Raw genomic sequence first — 21,645 nt, forward strand, 5'->3', positions numbered from 1 at the left:
GATACAAGCATGCAGAAACCTAGCCTTTGAAGAAACAAACCTTCCTCATCAGTCAAAGATGTGCTTGCCTTTCTCTTCTTTCCTGGCGATAAAATCTACAATTTAAAAAAAAAAGGAAACTCCATTATCACTCTACAAAAAAGCAGTGAGTAAACATTATCAATTTCTCTCTCTCTCTCTCTCTCTCTCTCTCTCTCTCTCTCTCTCTCTCTCTCTCTCTCTTTTTAAAGCATTTCATTGAATCAAAATTTTTATTTGAAGCTTAGATAAAATAAAATCTCTGTAACAATTCATATACAAATTAAATTTTAATATTAAAACACATTCCTACTCTATCCCAGTTCTTTAATTATGTTTATTTTTTAAATAGTGGAAACTTTCTCAACTATGTCAAACTTATAAGTCAAGGAGAATTAATCTTAGAAAATATCTAGCTATCAAACAATTAAAAGGAAAATATAATGGGTGAACTCCCAAGGGTCTGTCCTGGTCCTTTCTTTTCTCCTTCTATACTATCTCATTTGGTGACCTCATCAGCAAATATGACTTAATTTACAAATTATCAAATGATTCCCAGATCTCCTGAGATTTAAACCTGCTTCTATACAAATTATCAAATGATTCCCAGATCTCCTGAGATTTAGACCTGCCACATCGATTTCTTTCGGACATCTTGAATTGATTGTGTGGAGGCATTTCAAATTCAACATGTCCAAAACAGAACTCATAATGAGAGTAAGAATTGTATTTTTACATTCCTTTTTATAATTAAAGCCAGACACAGTGGCTAGTATATAATAAGCACTTAACAAATGCCTGTAGACTTGACAATGTTAAATATATAGCTATGAAATCTTTTTTTGTATAATAATAATAATAAGCCCATATCTATGTGCTTATTTATCTTATTAAATTTATAAAAATTCTTTTAAAACCCAAAAAACAAGATTATTTTCAATTTCCTAATTATTCTTATTTTAATTTAAATCAGAAAGCATCTATTAAGTTTCTATTATGTTCAAGATGCAAGACTAGGTGCTAGAACATCCAAATATCTCTTATGAATCATTCAAATTAAGAAGGATTTTGTATGTTGAATATCTTAGTATTACTTCATATAATCCAAAGATTATTTATTCTGAGATTTCACTTATTTAGCATTACTCTAATGTGCTGAAATGGAACCCATGAGCAAAAGTTTTGGAGAAGCAGATTTTGCTTCAATAAGAGGAAATTATTCTAAAAATTATCACTGTTTAATGATGAAAAGGGTTGCCCTATAAGATTCTCTTTTCCCAAATGTATTCAAGTAGGAAGTGAATGATCCCCAGTCAAGTATGGAAGAATATTTTGAGCTAGCTAACCTCTCAAAACCCTTTTAACTCAAAAATTAGAATAATAAAAACAAACCACTTACCATACTGCTTTCATTTTCTATCTTCACTCTAGCTTCTAGTGGCTTTGGGTCCTTACCTGAAAAGTTGGATTTATAATGTTTGTGGGTTTTATTTTATCCAACAATAAAAATACAATACAAAATAATTTATATTCCATAGAATATTTACTGACAATTATATCACTTCCAAAGTGAATGTCTTATGGTTTTGTGAAATGCATTAATTTTAATTAGAATATGTAACATTTCAGTTAACTAGTTACCTTGCCTTGAACATTTCTTAATGTTTAATGCTTGTTTTTGTTTCTCTTGAAATTCAATATGCAGTTTAATTTCTACAACCTAAAAGAAGAAAAATAGAAATTAAAATAAGATAGTATAGGTTTTTTAAATCAAATATAACAATATACTGAAAAAGCAGAGATTTACCTGTTCGATATTAGACCAGAAATACTCAATTTCCCTGGCAATTGACGCAGCGATACGTCTTAACTTGTTCTGTTCCTCCTTTTTGTTTCTCATTTCATTGAGTTTCTTTTCTTCATGGTAACGAGCCACAGTTCTGACCATCTAATAAAAATCATCATATTCTGAATAAAACTCACTACACTCCATGCTAATATTAGAGCTATTTTTGACTAATAATTTACATGTACTCTGCTAGGTAGGATTTTAAAGCATTATTTCAATTAAAATGTTCATCTTCAATAAGAATTTATTATCCTTTGACATTTTCAGACAAAATATTCATGCAAAATTCCACACAGAAATAAATATTCTACTGGATAATTAATTATGATTATAGGCAAAGGTAAATTATCTTAATTCAAAGAAAAAAGGTCAAAGTGAAATCAACACAAGTCACAATAACAAGACACTTTTCTATTAAAAATTTTTGAACTTTCATTTTCAGGAATCTAATTGTAAAGCAAAAAGAATCAAGTCATCTGATAGCCTTACTCGGACAAAGATCTTAGATTGCATTTTGGCTAAAAGAAAAATATTAACAGTAAATGTTAACTTGCATTACACTGATTCCAAGTAAAAGAAGTCAAATTAGGAATTGATAAGGGGGAATGTGATCAATATGTCTAACCAAATTTGCATGAGAAAATTCAATTAAGAGGGAAAACTATGTGTACTATGTGTACTGTATGTACTGTATGCTTAAAGAAAAAGGAAAAGTATAAATGTGAACATTAAGTAAAGGAATGTTATTCTCAAAATAATTTAGGAAACTACAGAATCTCAGAAGCCATCTAATCAAAGCCACATCTCAACAAAATTCCAATCTGCAACACACACTAGCAGAAGTCAGCCAATTTGTTGGAAAGTCTCTAATGAAGGAGAAACCATCCATCACCGCCTTAAGCAGCAGTTCACTCTTTTGGAAAAGATCTCATTGTTAGGACTTTTTTCTTGATACCAATGCTCATTTGTCTCTTTTTAGCTTCTGTCAAGAACTGCTGGTTCTGCCCTCTTGGACCCAGCAAAAAAAGATTGATTCTTTCCTTCCAAGTGACAGCCCTTCAAATGACAAGATACTGTTAGTACATCTCTCCTGAGCTTTATATTCTTCAGGGTAAATTCCTTCAACAAGATCCTCCTATGTTATATCCTGTCATGCAAAAGAATCATCTACAAAGACTATGAAAATTAAATACAAATTGTTGCATTTAAATATTTATAGAACCTTAGCTACTTCACAGTAAGGCTGAGATGCAAAAGAAACTAAAACTCAAAATCTCAGCCACTACTGCCAACTGAAAGATAAAATAACTTAAATTAAGGATTCATTAAAATACAATTTAAAATGACTCCAAAATACAGCTTAATTAATAAAAATGCAACTGAGAAACACCCAAAACCACATCATTTGTGTAAAATGAGGCAGCCCTGATTAGTAGACATACCAAGGAAATTATAGCACCTCCTTCTACCTCTTCCAGGAGCTTTCTCAATTCAATATCTCTCTTTAAATCTTCCATTTCTCCCCTCTCCAGTATTTCTTTCATTTCTGCCTACAAATGTTATTAGTTCTCTTTTATCCCAAAAGACCCTTTCAGCAGCTCTGCCACTTCCTCAGTCTGCCATCTTTGCTTTTCCCTTTGCCTACAAACTCCCAGCCTCATGTCTGTAGTTCTTTATACTTTTTTCTTTTTTTTTTTTACTTCAAATTACTTCCTTAATCTTTAGCAAGCTAACTTCCACCAGCCTCCCCCCCCCAAAAAAAACCCACTCTACTGAAACTTCTCTCAATGATTATTCACGCTTTCTAATTTATAAAACCAAAGGGTCTTTTAAAAAAAAATCAAAATTCTCCTTAAAGTGGAAGCCTGGCTTAATAGACAGAGATGGAAACAGGAGTTAGACAAAAGCAAAATCAGACTTGTTCAGAACTGGTTGAATGGATTGACTCAAAAAGCAATTGTAAACAAATCAACAGCAACTTTACCAGGAGCACTCCACCAGAGCACTGTGTTTTTTTTGTTTTGTTTTTTTTTTAACATTTTTATCAATGACTTGAATAAAGACATAGGTGATATGCTCATCAGATCTGCAGGTGACACAGAACTGGGAAAGATGGCATGACGGATAATGGTAAAAAGCCTGCCAAGCTAGAACATTGGGCTGAATCAACTCTGATGAAATTCCACAGGGACAAATGTGAAGTCTCACACTTGGGTACAAAACAATCTACTTTGCAAATATAAGATGGGGGAGGCATGAGAGCTGTGTTTACTCAACTGGCAATCATGTGTAAAAGGAATCAGACTGTTCTTTTCCAGGACCAGAGCAAGGAATGGAATCAATGGGGGAAGTCATAAAGAAGTCAATTTAGATTGATATCCAGAAAAACCTTGCTAACAATTAGAGCCACTCAGACCAGGAACGAATCACCTCCAGACAAGGTGGAGTCCCACTAGCCAGACATTAGATGGATCTGAGGTCCCTCCAACTCTCAAGTTCTCTGACACTAAAAGCTGGCAAAGAGCTAGGGAAATGCAGAGTCAGGGCCTATAGATCTCTTGGGCAATCCTCTAAAATTCTAGGGGACAGAGACCACACTAGCCTGCGTTGGTGGAAAGAGGATCCTTAAATCAAGAAAATCCCTGATCCTGCACTCTCTCCAGTCCTCCCAGGTCACTGCCTTCTCCCAGACTCCTCCTCTCTCCTCAGCTTGCCCCCTTTCTTCATTCTTCCTCCTGTCCCCACAGGAGACTCCACAGACTCTGAGAGACCTCCCTCTCCTTGCTCTGCTCTCTGCACCCAGGGTTTTTTGTGCCATATATATGACTTTGGTTTTCTATCTACGTAAATGCATGTGTGTATGTGTACATACACACCCCCTGAGTTCACAGACCCAGGTTAAAAACCCTGTTCTTCACCCTCTTTCAGGAGCCTCATCATTTCTTCCAGATGCTCCATTTCTAAGCAGCTGATCCCTAAATTACAGAGCTCTCTGAACTCTACCCACTGCCTAATGGATTTATCACTCAGGTTTCCCTCATCAACACAGCAGCTGGCCCGGGAGTCAGGAAGACAGATTCAAACCCAGCCTTAAACAGCACTAGCTGTGTGCTTTTGTAAAAGCCACTTATCCTCTGCCTGCATCCACTCAACTATAAAACAGGGATAATAAAAGCACCTACCTCCCAAAGCTCTGGTGAGAATAAAATGAGATAATATTTGTAAGGCACTTAGCACAGTGCCTGGCAGTCAGCAGATGCTACGTAAATGCTATTATAATGATATAAGTAACTATAATGTAATGGGAAAGGTGGGCATTTTCATGAAAGAGGCACAAATAAAATGCCATTGGTCGTCTGAAAGAGAAGTCATCTGGGCAGGCACCCCTGTGCAGAGAGGGCAGGACATGGATGAAAACAAGATTCAAAGGAAGAAAGGGTGCAGCAAGCAGACTGCATGGGAGAAAGCACATAGAGGTAGCCCGCAGGCAGTAAACAGGTTGCCTTGCAGCGGTGAGGGCCAGCCAAGATGACATGATAGGATCTGTGACTTATTACAGCTGCTACCCTCAGGGAGTGACGGGCACATCTCATTTCGCTTTACAGAGACTCCAGCTGCTGCTTTTCAGAGAAGCAGTCTGGCCACAAACTTAGTACCTTCTTGGCTGCTGCCATTTTCCATCTTCTTTCTTGAGCAAAATCCGTTGCCATCCACTGCATCTCCTCAAGGAGATAATCCCAGTGAGATTTGGGTCGTGTGGCCTCCTGAAGTTTTGGCAGTCGTCTGAGAGACCACAGACCTTCCTTTCTCAACTCTGCAATTCGTTGATGAGTGTTGTTTTCCTAAAACACAGAATCACAGAATTTTCCAAAGGACTTCAGCAGCCATCCAATCCAACCCAAATCTGAAAAAGAATACTTTTAGTAAATGTAAATTTTTTTCCTTTTGTTCTCAATTGAGAAGATATAAAGGAGGGAATTTTTACTGATTAAAAAATTAAATACAATTATTTTTTTTAAAAAGGAGATATTCTCTATAGTATAGCTAACAAGCCCACTTCTAGTCTTTGCTTAAAATGCCGTGGTGGAAGCTCCCCAGTCTCCCAAGGAGCCCATTCCATCTTGAGGAAGTTCTAACTGTTGGAAAGTTTTTCCCTCCATCCAGCCTAAATCTGCCACTTTTACAATTTCCATCTATTTTTCTTGGTTCTCTCTCAGGAGCCAAACAGAACAAGCCTGATCCCTCTTCCATATTATAACCCTATAAATGTTTGAAAACAAGCATTGGGTCTCCTAAGATTCTTTTCTTCTCCAGGCTAAATATGCCCATTTCTTTCACCCTATCTTCCTATAGCAGATTGGAGGTCCATCACTATTCTTGGTCCTCAGCTGGATGTTCTCCAGATTATCAATATCTTTCTCAAAATGTATTCCTTAGAGGGGGCAGCTGGGTGGTGCTAGTGGATAGAGCACCAGCCCTGAAGTCAGGAGGACCTGAGTCCAAATCTGGGCTCAGACACTTAACACTTCCTAGCTGTGTGACCCTGGGTAAGTCACTTCACTCCCAACTGCCTCAGCCAAAAAAAAAAAAAAAGTATTCCCTAGAAAGGAATAATATAGATATAAATATACTATATCTATAGTATGATGTAAGAAAGACTCCCCTACTCATGGAAACTATGCCTCACTTAATGTTGTACAAGATCATGTTAATTCAATTGCCTATAATATCATCGCACTGACTCATATTGAGCTTAAAAGTCCACCCAAACCCCCTAATATTCTTCAGATACTGGAAGTCTAAACATGTCTTCATTTATCTTGTACTTGTGAGAAGGATTTTTTTTAACACAAGTATAAGGCTTTACATTCTTCCCTATTAAGCTTCACATTACTCTCTCCTGTCTACTGCTCTGACCTGCAAGCCTTTTAATTTGTCACAGAGGAAAGATCAAAGTAGATATCAGGCATGTTATGAAGAGAAAAACAATAGGATTTGGCAGCTATTGAGATGTAAGAGCTGAGAAAAAGTATGGAAGAGAAGATGAGATTTAGGCTGTGAACCTAGAGATTTGGGAGGGATGTTAATATCTTTAACTGTAATAGGGAAGTCATAAAGAAAGGGTGGCTTGGGGAAAAGAATGAGTTTAGTTTTAGATATATTATAGTTCAGATGGTTATGAGACTACAATTTGAGATACACAGTAGACAGTTTGGAGAGAGGAGCCTCGAATTTAGGAGATAGGTCTATTTGTAAAGAGATGATCATTGAATCTGTTGATAGCTGATGAGATCTTTAAGTGAAATACATAGTAGAGAAGGAAAAGAGAAAAAGACCCAAGAAAGAGCCTTAGGTGACCTCCCCAGTTAAGAGGCATGATCTGGGTGATGATCAACAAAGGAGACTGAGAAGAATCATTCAATCAGGCAGAAGAGCCAGGAGAGCAGCATAACAAAAACCTAGAAAGAAGAGAACATCAAGGAGAAGAGGATGATCAACAGCATCAAAGGCTTTAGAGAGATTAGAAGAATTAGGGCTGAGAAAAGGCCACTAGATCTGGCAATTAAGGAATCACTGGTAACTTTGAAAAGAAAAGCCTCAGATGAATGATGAGGTTAGAAGCTAGACTGCAGACAGGTATAAAGAAAAGAAGCATGCAGAAAGTGAGAGTACTGGGGGCAGACAGCTTTCTCAAATTTAAACATGAAAAGGCAGAGGGAGCGAGGATGGTAGTTAGTAAATATGGAAGAATCCTCAAACAGAGGATTTCTGAGGATGGGTCTGTCTTTAAGAAGTAGGGAAACAATCAGAAGATGGGAAAAATTGAAGATAAGTGGGAGAATGGGAATAACAGAATAGGCAATTTGTGGGAGAACAAAGGGTGGAATGCAATCACTCATACATGCCAAGGGGTTTGCTTTGACAAGAAGGAGCTGCTTCTTCCTGTGAGACACAGGTAAAGAAGGAGAGAAGAAGGGAAGGCATTCATATGAGTTCTGCATCTATTAGACTTTAATACCTGTGTTATATGTGGATGAATAAAAGAAAAATAGACCATACAATATTAAGCCCAGATGCCACTGGAGACCACCAAGATAACCAGGATCATTAATGACTACTTTTTAGGTCTAACCATTCAAAATCCATCTAACTGTACTACTGTAAAGCCCATTTCATTTCATCTTTCTCACAAAAAAATCATATGAGATGCTTTATCAAATGGTTTTCTAGGAAGTAAGTGAATAGTACAGTGATAGAGCACTTGCACCTAGAATCAGGAAGACCTGAATGCAGATCTAGCCTAGGCATATTTTAGCTGTATGAACCTGAGCAAGTCAATTCTTTCCTGCCAGTCTCAGTTTCCTTATGTGTGAAAAGAGGATACATATAGCACCCACCTAGAAGGGTTGTTCTGAGTTTGTTTGTTTGTTTTTTAGTCTAGATCTTTATTAATCTAACTAACAGCAATTACTGGTAAGAATTTTTCTATGTTTTCAAATACCTGTCCCATAGTTTCAAGTAAATTACCCGGGCCACAAGTAGATTTGTTTTGTCTTTAAGATCAGGACTAAAGAGTAGGGAAGGAACATGGGTGATAGAATGGTCAGGCCACATTTGCTTGATTCATGAAGTCTTCCAAGTCTAGAATACTCAGCAACTTCAGTTTCAAGAACCAATGCTCTCTAATACTGAAGAGGAAACTTTCCTTTCAAGAACCCTACCTGGCCACATGGTTATCAAGTTTCCAAGTATTTCTCCATCTACTCCAATCATTAGGCAGGGAGCAGAGAAAGAGTTTAAGTATCTAAGGGAATTTATTTCATCTCAATCACATCCCCAAAGTTTCCAATTTTCCATTATGGCATCCCAGACGTAAAATGCACATCTGCCAAGTATATAGAGGTTAAGGAAAGGGGAGGGATAGTAAAAATTAACAGGAAAACCAAAAAGACCTTTCCTATATTTGAGTTTTAGCAAAAAGGATCAACTTCCAGGACCAACACATAGGAAACAGTTAATATTCCCCAGAGGGATAAGTGAGAAAATAAAGAAACCATATTCCAACCAAATATTGTGATTTTGGAAAGTTTTTCTTGGAAAGTTTGATTTGACCTCCAATCTAATCTCAAAAGAACTTCCATTCCAAAACAAAAACCACGAGCAAAACAGTGGTAAGAATTAAGTCCCTGAAAACTGAGGGGGGGGGAGGGAAGGGAGGGGAACACTTTCTCTTGGCTGAGTCCATCTTTATTTAGGAAAAATAAAAAGCTATGAGTTGTAGGAGATGATCAAAACCTCTCAAAGTCCAGAATCCAAATGGATTCCTAAAAACGAAGCACTTGTTTCAAATGAATTCCTTCTTCCCCTCCATAAATGTGACTGGGTTATGCAGATTAATAAAGAGTCTACCAACCACATACACATATACATGATCCAAAGATGTACAAAGTAGGGAAAGCTCTGAAGCAATGAGGAAGGGTCAGGGTAAAGACAAGGGCTTTGCTTTACTCTATAGGATGACTTCCAAAGGAAAAGAAGGGTCAAATTCCAGCTCTGCATTAAAAGTAAGACACTGTCCTCTGCAGGCAAAATACAAGCCAGAGGAGACAGATTACCCATCCACAAGGGGCCTCCTTGCACAAATCACTGTTTTCAGTTTTAAGCCTTAATAGCTTAAAACTGCAGTAAGATCTTTGTGATATCTGGTATTTGGGAAGCATTTTGCAAATCTTATAGTATTCTATGAATGCTGCTGTTTTTATTATCATCATTTTCTAAAATCAAGATATTGGCATTCCTTTGACTTAGGTCAAAGGAATGAAAAAAGAAACAAGATTAGGATATCACAACCTGTTCTTGATGAAGCCATGATGGCTCTAGCCATCACTGATTCCTCTCTTAGACAATCAGAATTATTCAAGTAATCAAAACTAAGCTAACTGGCTTGCATTGCACAGATCCCATTCTTTTCCCTCTAATAAGAGCAGGGAAAGGAGGAAACAGAAAAACATTTGCTCCTCTCTAGTCCTGTGGTATCTCTCTTCTCCAGGCTTTCAAAATTCATTCACCAGGTACAATGATCACATCAACAAGTATTATTTCAGCAACTAAGAATGTCATTTGCCCAGACTAGGTGAACATTCCATCCTTCCTTAGTCCATGTGTCATCCTTCCTCAGAACTCTGTGAAATCTATACTCCTAAAACCCAGGGCCTATGTCAGCCTAGACTCAGCTCTCACTTCTTTACAGTTACCTCAAAGGAGAGTAATCACTTTCCTCTCATTTCCACTCCATTCCAGTAGCCAGTTTTTCTCTGTTGGTACAAATCAGATTCAAATTAAAATGTTTCTGTGTTGGTTTCTGCACTTTTTTATTACCACTAAGATAAGAGAGGAGATGATTATCTATTCTGTTTTAGAAATGAAAGTGTTCACAGCAGGTGTGTGGATAACTGAAGACCCCCTACCATGTTATTCCATGCCTCAGAGCCAGGTATGTCCTGAACTTTATCTATTTCCTGTTTAGTTATCCCTCTAATGATCATTTGCATATTACAAAATAATAGAACCAACAATTCAGAGGCATTCTTAACTAAAGAACACAAACCCTATTTGTCTTACAAGTGAAGCAATCGAGGTTCAGCAAGCCAAGAGAAGAGACTAGAGCCAGCCCACTCAGCAAGGACAGGGCAGCATCCAGGGGCCGGCCACAACAGATGCTCCAAGCTCAGAACCTTAATAACCCAAAGCATGGAAGTTCCTTCCATAGCTGAGAGATGCTGCTGCCTCTCCATTAGCAGGTGAGCTTGTCATGAAGCTTTTGCCTTTCATTGTATTTGTCTCTCCAGCATACAGGGGAGTATCTGTGTGCAGCACTCCCCAGTTGTCATTTAACAAACAGGCATTATTTTCACTTTGGTCTGTGTAGGCTCTATACCTAGCACAGTGCCTGCCTCATAATAAATGCAGAATAAATGCTTGTTGAATAAATGAATGCCAGGATCTGTATAGTAAATTTACTTTTCAAAACCCTTAACACAGAATGGGGGAGACTTGAACCATCATCTAATTTAGCCAATTTAAATGATGTGTTCAATGTCGCACACGTACTTGGTGAGTGTAAAGCTAGCATTTGATCCAGGTCTTCTGACTCTGAATTTAGCACTGTATCATGCTGTCTATGGATCATTCCTGATTCTTATAAAAATCCTAGGACATAAATGAAATTATTAGCCTTATTTCACAAATACTGAATTGAGGGACAAAAAAGTTAATCCGTTCAAAGTCCAACACTATTAGTGCTTAAGTGTGAATTTGATGGATACCCAGGTGTTCTGCTCTCTAGTGGAGGGCTCTTTCCACTAAAGTATGATATTCAGCATTGAAATTTTATTGCGGTTCCCTATCAAATGGTCTGAAGCAGGGCTTAATGAAATATGACTATGGATCAGATCCAGTGTAGCTTTGTATGACTCTTAGATAAGAATGTTTTTTGAATTTTTAAAGAATATTTTGTTATATATAAGATGTTACTTTAAATAAAGTTTTGCTCTAATTAAACAATGTAAAAATCATCCTTGGCTTGTAGTGGTACAAAAGCAGAAAGGGCCACCACAGATCAATCCCTAACAAAGAATTCTCAAAAGAAGAATTGCAATCTATTAACAACCATATGAAAGAATGTTCCAAATCACTAATAAGAGAAATGCAAAACAACTCTGAGGTTTATAAATGTGTAAAGTGCTTAATCTCAGCCCTGGACCATAAGATAAAAATCCACTAACCTTTTCTTTTCTAACTAAAAATAACAGTTAATGGAGTAATTATTTTTAAATATCCCAATGACTTAATTCAGATATAATTATGCTATCCACATCATAAAGCTGTGACTTTTGGAACAAGTAGTTTAACTTTTCCCCTTTGGTTAAATTCTCAGTTTTATTTTGGTTTTAACAATATGTATTTTAAGATAGTATTTAATAACTATTTTCAAGGTGACAAAATCATGATTAAAAAAGTTCATAGGATCATAAAGGTTCTATAGGATAGCACTTTAGCCCTCCTGACACTTTAAGACTGGCTATATTTTGTGTAACATTCTTTTTTTTAAGTTCTACTAGGCTTTTTTATTTAGAGTTTAGAGTTCCAAATTCTATCCTTCTCTCTCCTCTCCCTGATTTGGTAACTGGATATGTTATATACATGCAATTATATAAAACATTTCCATATTAGCCATTTTGTACAAGAAGAACTGAATAAAAGAAAAAAATGAAAATGAAATAGAAAAAATAGCATGCTTAATGAATATCACTTCTTTCTCTGAAGAAGGATAGTATATTTCATCATTAGTCCTTTGGGATTATCTTGAATCACTGTATTACTGAGAAGAATTGTCATTTACAGTTTTTCATCAAACAATATTGCAATTATTGTGTGGAATGTTCTTGCTCTGTTTATTCACTATGCATCAGTTCATGTAAGTCTTTCCAGATTTTTCCAAAATTATCCTGCTTTCTTATAACATAATAATATTCTATTGCAATCATATACCACAGTTTGTTTAGCCCTCCCCCAACTGAGGGGCATACTTTTGATTTCCAATTCTTAGCACCACAAAAAGACCCACTATAAGTATTTTTGTACAAATACATCCTTTTCACTTTCTTTGATATCCTTGGTACATAGACCTAGAAAAGGTACTGCTGCATCAACGGGTATGTACAGTTTTATAGCCCCTTGGTCATAGTTCAAATTGCTCTCCAAAATAGATCAATTCACAACTCCAGTTGTGAACAGTACACAACAGTGCATCAGTGTCCCAGTTTTCCCAAATCCCCTCCAACATCCTATCTTCCTTTTTTGTCATATTAACTACTCTGACCGGTGTAAAGTGGCACCTCAGAATTGTTTTAATTTGTATTTTTCTGATCAATAGTGATTTAGAGCACTTTCTTATATAACCACAGATTTTTATTTCTTTGTCTGAAAACTGCCTGTTCATATTCTTTGACTTTTTATCAAATGGGGAATAACTTGTATTTTTGTAAATTTAATTCAGTTCTCTATAAATTTGAGAAATAAGGCCTTTATTAGAGATACTTGTTGCAAAAAAAATTTTCCCCAGTTTTCCGCTTTCCTTCTAATATTGATTGCACTGAGTTTGTGAAAAAATTTTTCAGATTTTTACATAACCAAAATGACCTATTTTACAATTTGTAATGTTCTCTATATGCTCATTTATCCTAAATTCTTTCTTTATCCATATATCTATCAGATAAACTATTTCATGCACTCTTAACTTGCTTATTATGTGTAAATCTTGTATCCATTTTGACTTTATTTTAGTATACTGTTTACGACGTTGATCTATACCTAGTTTTTAACCATACTGTTTTTAAGTTTTCCCAGCAGTTTTTGTCAAATATTAAGTTTTTGTTCTAAAAGCTTGGATCTTTGGTTTTATCATATATGAGATTAATAAGGTCATTTATTATAAGGAAATTTATACCTAATCTATTCCATTTATCCACTATTCTATTTCTTTGCCAGTACCAAATTGGTTTGATATATTTACTTTATAATACAGTTTGAGATCTGCTTTGTCAAAACTACCTTGTTCCACATTTTTTTCATTGATTCCCTTAATATTCTTGAACTTTTCTTTTTTCAGGTGGAGTTTGTTATTATTTTTTTCTAGCTCTATAAAATTTTTGACAATTTTACTAGTATGACATTGAATTAATACGTTAATTTGGGCAGAACTGTACTTTTTATTTTATTGACTTGGCCTACCCATAAGCAATTAGTATTTTATACTAACGTGTGCGTGTGTGTGTGTGTGTGTGTGTGTGTGTGTGTCTTGGGGTTTTTTCTGGCATATGGACACCCAAGTGTTTTATATTACCTATAGTTATTTTAAATGGAATTTCTCCTATCTCCTGCTGCTGAACCTTGCTGGCAATATATAAAAATGCTGATAATTTATGTGGGTTTATTTTATATCCTACAACTTTGCTAAAGTTAATAATTTCAAGTAGTTTCTTAGTTGATTCTCTAGGATTTTCTAAGAAGATTATCATGTTATTTGCAAAGAGTGATCATTTTGTTCCCATGCTGCATATTCAAGTTCCTTTCTTTTTCATCCCTTATTTGTTACAGCTAACATTTCTAGGACAACATTAAATAATAGAGGTGATAATGGTCATCCTTTCTTCACCCCAATTTTATTGGGAAGGCTTCCAGCTTGTCTTCATCACAGATAATGCTTGCTGATGGTTTTAGATAAATATGAGTTGTCATTTAATGTAAGTTCTATTTATTCCTGTGCTCTCTAGTGTTTTTAATAGGAATAGGTGCTGTATTGTGTTGAGGACTTTTTCTGCACTGAGATAATTCTCAACTAAGATTGATTTTTGAGATAATCATATGATTTATGTTGGGTTTTGTTAAGTTAATTATGTTGATAGAACTAGCTCTACATTCCTGGAATAAATCCAGTTGGTCATAGTATATTATCCTTGTGATATATTGGGGTAATTTCTTTGTTAATATTTCATTTAAAGTTTTTCTTCAATATTAATTAGGAAAATTAGTCTATAATTTTCTCTGTTGTGACTCTTCCTGGTTTGAGTTTCAGGATCATTTTTATGTTGTAAAAGCAATTTAGAAGAACTCTTCCTTTTCTTACTTTTCCAAATTATTTATATAGTGTTAGAATTGTTCTTTAAATATTTGGTAGAATTAGCTTCTGAATCTATGTGGTCCTGGGAATTTTTTCTTAGGAAGTTCACTGATGGCTTGTTTAATTTATTTTTCTAAGATTGGGTTATAGAAGTATTTGATTTCTTCTTCTGTTAATCTGGGTAAATTATATTATATCATAAACATTTCATTTAGATTGTCTTTCTTTTTTAAAGCCACATTAACCAATAGTTTATGTTATTGTTTTATTTTTGTTTTGTTTTTAATAAAGCAGCTTCTAGTTTTGTTTATTACTTCAATAGTTTTCTTACTTTCAATTTTATTAATCTCTCCTTTAATCTTCATTGATACCTAATTGGGGATTTTTAATTTGTTCTTTTTCTAGTTTGTTTTTTTGGTTTCTTAATTAATTCATTAACCTACTTTTTCTCTATCTTACTGATACAAGCAATTAGAGATATAAATTTTCCCCCAAGTACTGCTTTGGCTGTATCCCATAAATTGTCTCATTATTGTCATTTCCTTTAATGAAATTGTTTATTGTCTATATGATTTGTTCTTTGACTCATTTGTTTTTCAGGATTCAATCATTTAATTTCCGATTAATTTTTAATTTTTCCATTGTCTATTATTGGAATGTAATTTTTATTGCATTACGATCTGAAAAGGATGTAGTTACTTTTTCTGCTTTTCTGCATTTGGTTGTAAGGTTTTTTTGTGCAAATACCATGTATGGCTGCTGGGAAAAAAAAGTATATTCCTTTCTGTTCCCATTCATCTATTATAGATAGATTTATTATATCTAACTTTTCCAGAATTTTATTCACCTCCTTAATTTCTTTCTTATTTTGATGAGATTAATTTAGTTCTGTGGAGAAAGTTGAGGTCCCCCACTAGCATAGTTTTACTATCTGTTTCCTCTTGTATCTCATTCAATCTCTTCAAAAAATTTGGATGCTATAACATTTAGTACAGTGTCTAGTATTGCTGTTTCATTGACTATGATACCTTTCAACAAAATAGTTTCCTTCTTTATGTCTTTAAATTAGTTCCATTTTTGCTTTTGCTTTGTCTGAGATCTGAGATTGCTACCCCTGCTTTCTTTGCTTCAGTTAAAACAATCGTTTCTGCTCCAGCACCTTACCTTTACCTTGTGTGTATTTTTCTGCTTCAAATGTGTTTCTTGTAAACAACATGTTGTAGGATTTGGCTTTTAATCCATTCTATTATACACTTCTGTTTTATGAGTAAGTTCATTCCTTTCTCATTTACAGGTATAATAACTAATTGTGTATTTCCCTCCATGTTAATTTTTTGTGTGTTTATCTCCCACTCCCTCTTATCCCTAATTCTTTTCCTCTTCACAAGTGGTTTACTTCTGATCATAACCTTCCCCAACATACCCTCCCTTTTAACAGTCCTTCTCTCTTTGTCCCTCTCCCTTTTTATTTTCTTATAGGGTAAGATAGATTTCTATATCTAACTGAGCATGTATTACATTCCCTCTTTTTTTGATGAGTATAAGATTTAAGGTTTCTCTGCCACTCCCTTCTCCCCATGTTCTCTTCCATTCTAATAGCTTTTTCATACATTTTTCCCATTCAATCTTCCCTCCTTCTTCTAGTGCAACATTCTTTCTCATCTCTTTATTTTGTTTTTTGAGTTACTGTCCCATCAGAGTTACCTTATATACATACCCTCTATTGACATATATTCCTTTTAATTGCTCCTATAGTAACAAAGTTGTTAAGAGTTATAAATATTGGGGCATTTCATCTAAAAATGGCAGAGTAAAGGCAGGAACTCACCCAGCCTTTCCCCCAAACTGCTCCAAATTCTTTTAAATAATGACTAAACAAATTTTAGGGCATTAGAACACCCCAAAAGATGCAGTAGAACATTTTCTAGCTGAAGGCAACTTAGAAGGTCAGCAAAAAAGATCTGTGACCCCAGGGAGGGAGTCCAGTGTGCAATCCTGGTGCAGGCCTAGCTCCAACCCTAACCTAGGATCGGGCCCCAGCCCTCACCTCTGCATCAGCAGCACTGCTGGTGGCTTCTAGGCTCTCGGCTCAGAGACAACAAAGAGGACTTGGAAGGTCAGCAGAAAAGATCTGTGGAACCAGGATGGGAGTCTAGTGCATAATTCCAGGGCAGGCTGCACCAGTTAGCCTTGGCCCCCGTCTGGAGCCCAGTCAATGAAGTGGGACCTCTGAATCAGCAGCAGTACTAATGGCTTTTGGACCTCTCAGCCCAAGAACATCAGAGAGGACTCGGAAGAGTGTGGAGAAGGCCTGTGGCAAAGGGGTGGGAGCCCAGAGTAGGTCATGCTATCACAAGCCCAGCCACTACTCTAGCAGCCCCAGAGTCAGCAAAGCAGAACTTGGTTGCTTTAGCACACTGGATCTTACAGCTACAGTGGGACAGGGACACTACTAATGCTTCAGGACAGAAAAAGAGAGCTTGTGGTCAGATCCCTAGAAAAATTTCTGAAAACAGCTGCATAAAACCCCTGACAGTACACCCTCTACCCTGGAAATAGAAACTTATTTAACAAAGAGTTAAAAGCAGAGTAATAGACTAGGAAAATGAGCAGATACCAAAAAAAGTTCCTAACCATGGAAGTTATTATGGTGAAAAAGAAGATTAAAACACACACGCAGATGATAACAAAGTAAAAGTTCCTATATCCAAAGCCTCCAATAAAAATAAAATTGGTCTTAGGCCATGGAAGAGCTCAAAAGGGATTCTGTAAATGAAGTAAGAGTGAGGAAAAATTAGGAAAAGAATTGAAATTGGTGCAAAAGGAAATTCAAAAAGCTAATGAAAAGAAGGATGCCTTAAAAAGCAAAATAGACCAATTGAGAAAGGAAGTACAAAAGCTCACTGAGGAAAATACTTCCTTTAAAATAGAATTGAGTAAATGGAAGCTAATGACTTTATGATACAATCAAGCAAAGCCAAAAAAAATGGAAAAAAAATTGAAAAAATGTGAAATATTTCATTGGAGAAATAAATGACCTGAAAAATAGATCCAGGAGAGATAATTTAAAAATTATTGGTCTACCTGAAAGTCATGATCAAAAAAAGAGCCTGAACATAATCTTTCAAGAAATTATCAAGGAAAACTGTCCTGATATTCTAGTACCAGAGGGTAAAATAGAAATTTTAAAAATCAACCAATCATCTCCTAAAAGAGATCCCTAAAAGAGATCAGGAATATTATAGCCAAATTTCTGAACCCCCAGAGCAAGGAGAAAATATCACAAGCATCTAGAAAGGAACAATTCAATCACAGTGGAACCAGGATAACACAAAGTTTATGAGCTTTTACATTAAAAAGCTAGAGGTCTTTAGGATATTCTGGAAAGCAATAGAGCTAGGATTCAACCAAGAATCACCTACCCAGAAAAACTGAGTATAATCCTTCAAAGGAAAAGGTGATCATTCAATGAAATAGAAGATTTTCTAATATTTCTGATGAAAAGATCAGAGCTGAATGGAAATTATGATTTTCAAATACAGGACTCTGGAGAAGCATAAGGAGGTAATCAAGAAAATGATATCATAAGGAACTATTAAGATTTATCTATTTCCATTCCTAGATGGGAGGATGATGCTTGTAACTCATTAGAACTTTCTCATTATTATGGCAGTTAGAAGTAATATATATAGACAGCACAAGTGTGAGTTAAATATGAAGGGATAGTATCTTTTTTTAAAATTATGAAATTAAGGGGTGAGAGAGGAATGTATTGGGAGAAAGAGAAAGGGAGAAGTGGAATGGTGCAAATTAATTATCATAAAGAGAGGCAAGAAAAAGCTTTTACATAGGAGGGGGAAAAGGGAGGAAAGTGAACCTTACTCTCATCAGAATTGGCTCAATGAGGAAATAACATATATATTCAATAGGGGTATAGACTCTCCTGAAGGAAAATAAATGAGGAATGGGGTATGGGAAGGGAAAGAGTGATAAAAGAGAGACAATCTTGGAAGAAAGAGTGGTCAGTAACAAAATACTTTTGAGGAGGGATAGGATAAAAGGAGAGAGAGAATAAATGGGGGGAAATACAATTAGCAAAAGTAATTGTAAAAAGAATTTCAAAGCAAGCTTCTCTGATAAAGCCTCATTTCTCAAACATAGAAGAAACTGAGTCAAATATAAGAGCAACGCCCCAATTGATAAATGAAAAAAAATCTGATCTGTGCCCAAAGGGTTTTAAATTCATGCATACCCTATGCCCTAACAGCACAATTACTTGGCATGAATACCAATAGAGATTCAAAAAAAAAAAGGAAAATGACCTATATATATCAAAAATATAGCAATTCTCTTCTCAGGGCAAAAAAAATTGGAAATTGAGGGGATATCCATCAATTGGGGAATGGCTCAATAAACGGTGGTGGGTGTTTATGATGGAATATTATTATTCTATGGGAAATGATGAGTAGGATGCTCTCAGGGAAAAAAATTCTGGATGATTTTAGGGAAAAAAAAACCTAGAAAGTCCTCCATGAACTTAAGCAAAGTGAAATGTACTGTATACAAAGTAATAGTAATGTTCTGGGATGACCAGCTGTGAATCATTTTACTATTCTCAGTTAAAAAAAAAATAATAATTCACAACTACTCTGAAGGACTTACAATGAAAAATCTTATTCATACCCAGAGAAGGAACTAATTGGGTCTAAATACAAACTGAAATATTCATTTTCTCTCCCTCTCTCTCTCTCTCTCTCTCTCTCTCTCTCAACTTAACTTTTCTTGAAGGTTTTTATTTTTGTTAGGGTAAGAGAAAAGTTTATTTAGGGAAGGAAAATTTTATTAGGGTAGGTGGAAAAAGTTTTTTCCCCACAACTTGACTTTTATGGAAATGTTTTACATAACTTCACAAGTAGTTTCATAATTGTGGGTGGGGATAAGGAAGAAAACCTAGAACTCAAAAATTTTAAAAACAAATATTTTTAAAATTGTTTTGAATATAACTGGGGAAAATATAAAAGCAGAAAAAAAGAGTTACAAATATTATCTTTCCATAAAGAAATATAAAAAGTTTGACCTTACTGAATTTCTTATGTTTTCTCTTTCTTGTTTCATTTTTATCTTTTAATGTTTGCTTAAATCTTCTATTTAGAGGTCATTTTTTTTTTATTCAGCCCTGATCTTTTAATTAGAAATGCTTTAAAGTTCTCTATTTCATTAAGTATCCATTTTTCTCGTTAAAGGTAATATTCAATTTTGGGGGGTAGTTGGTTGTAATTCTAACTCCTTTGTTTTTTAGTATATCATATTCCAGGCCCTCTGATTCTTTAATGTGGAAGCTGCCAAAAGCTATGTAATTCTGAATGTAATTCCACATTACCTGAATTGTTTCTTTTTGGCTTCTTGCATAGTTTTCTTTGATCTGTGAAAGCTCTGGAATTTGGCTATGATGTTTCTGGGAGTTTTCAGATACTTTCAGATACTGATTGATGGATTCTTTCAATTTCTATTTTGCCTCCTGATTCTAACATATGAGTGTAGTTTTCTTTGATTAATTTCTTGAAAGATATTATCCATATCTTTCAAGTAGTATAATAATTCTTATATTATCTCTCATGGATCTGTTCTCTAGGTTAGTTATTTTTCCAATGAGAAATTTCACAATTTTATTTTTTTTTTACTTTTTAAATTTTGTTTTTTTGTATCTTAATATCTCATAGAGTTGTTTGTTTCCACTTGTTCAATTCTAATTTCTAAGGAATTATTTTGTTCAGTGAGCTTTTGTTCTTTTCCATTGACCAATTCTATTTTTTAGGAAATTATTTTTCTCAGTAAATTTTTTATACCTTTCCCCATCTACTGATTCTTTATGATTCTCTTGCATTACTCTCATTTTTCCCAATTTTTCCTCTAATTCTCTACTTTGCTTTTTAAATTCTTTTTTGAGTTCTCCAAGGAATTTTTTTGAAGAACCTGGGACCAAATTATATTTTTCCTTTGAGGTTTCACATGTAGTCATTTTAACACCATTGTCTTCTTCTAAGTTTATGTCTTGATTCTTCCTATCACCATACTAACTTTCTACAGTCAAGACTTTGGGGGGTTTTACTCATTTTTCCTGCCTTTTTGTGATTTTGGTGTTTTTATATGAGAACTGGATTCTCATCCTACTGTTCCCAGCTTTTAGTGCTGGTGCTCTGAGTCTTACTGCTGCTAGCTTTCACTGGGCTTCCAGCTTAACTGCTTGCTTTCTCTAGAGGGTAGGCTTTCCTTGGCTTGTAGAGGCAGTGGGTCTCCCTATTGGCCTTCTCTAGGTATAGGATTTAGCAGTTGGCCTACTCCAGGGGAAATAGGGTCTTTCTACTGGCAGACCTCAAGGGTAGGGTCTTGTCCCAGAGGAAGGACTTCACTACTGATCAGCTATGGTGTCAGCCTGGCTGCTGAATTCCACTGAGGCGGGGTTACCAGGATGGGGCCTTGCTCTGCTGCATAGACTACTACTTGCCTAAGGAGCTATTGGTTTACAGGACGGCTGATACGTGATCATATAGCCAGTCCTTAAAGACTTCAATGAGAGTAAATTCTCCTCCCAATCAAGGCAATCCATTCAACTTTATGAAGCTCTAATTATTAGGAAATTTGTTGGTTCCCTCCCCTCAATAGATTTACTATGAAGAACAAATCTTCAGGTCTAAAAGAGGAGGCAATGGTGGGTACAGGAAGAAAGAGCATCAGCAGAATATGAGAGCCACCAAGTTTCTGGGTGAATCTGGACAGTCCACAAGGCCTTTAGCTGAAAGACCTTTAGCTCTAACATTTCATAATACTATGAATTAATAACCATTCAAACCCAGGGATAATGTAAACAATGCCTTTCTAGATCATTAGCTAGAAGCTTGAACAATTCTAGCTCTACCTCTTCCACTAACTAGAGGTGGAGCTTTGGGCAAATCTAGTCAACTCTCAGGGTCCTCTTGTCCCTCTGTGCAATTTCTCTTACTCTGATATAATATCAACACTTTGCTCACTTATCTTGGGTAATAAGGGCTAACAAAGTAGCCTATGTAAAAACCTGTTTGATTATAAATATAAGTAA

At 35.4% G+C, this 21,645-nt stretch overlaps 1 protein-coding gene across 2 annotated transcripts in view; it reads right to left on the reverse strand.

Moving 5' to 3' along the window:
* The window catches only part of LOC127545356 (E1A-binding protein p400-like), a 135,537-nt gene that overhangs the window by 65,966 nt on the left and 47,926 nt on the right, over window positions 1-21,645 (reverse strand). For both annotated transcript variants that reach the window (XM_051972580.1, XM_051972579.1), the window contains exons 8-12: window positions 5,524-5,709; window positions 1,826-1,966; window positions 1,660-1,738; window positions 1,418-1,473; window positions 41-95 (exon numbers count right to left, since the gene is read on the reverse strand). In XM_051972580.1, the coding sequence (XP_051828540.1) occupies window positions 41-95; window positions 1,418-1,473; window positions 1,660-1,738; window positions 1,826-1,966; window positions 5,524-5,709 (517 nt within the window). The remainder of the gene's footprint in view (window positions 1-40; window positions 96-1,417; window positions 1,474-1,659; window positions 1,739-1,825; window positions 1,967-5,523; window positions 5,710-21,645) is intronic.

Source organism: Antechinus flavipes, chromosome 1 (genome assembly GCF_016432865.1).
Source record: "Antechinus flavipes isolate AdamAnt ecotype Samford, QLD, Australia chromosome 1, AdamAnt_v2, whole genome shotgun sequence".
Classification (NCBI taxonomy): domain Eukaryota; kingdom Metazoa; phylum Chordata; class Mammalia; order Dasyuromorphia; family Dasyuridae; genus Antechinus; species Antechinus flavipes.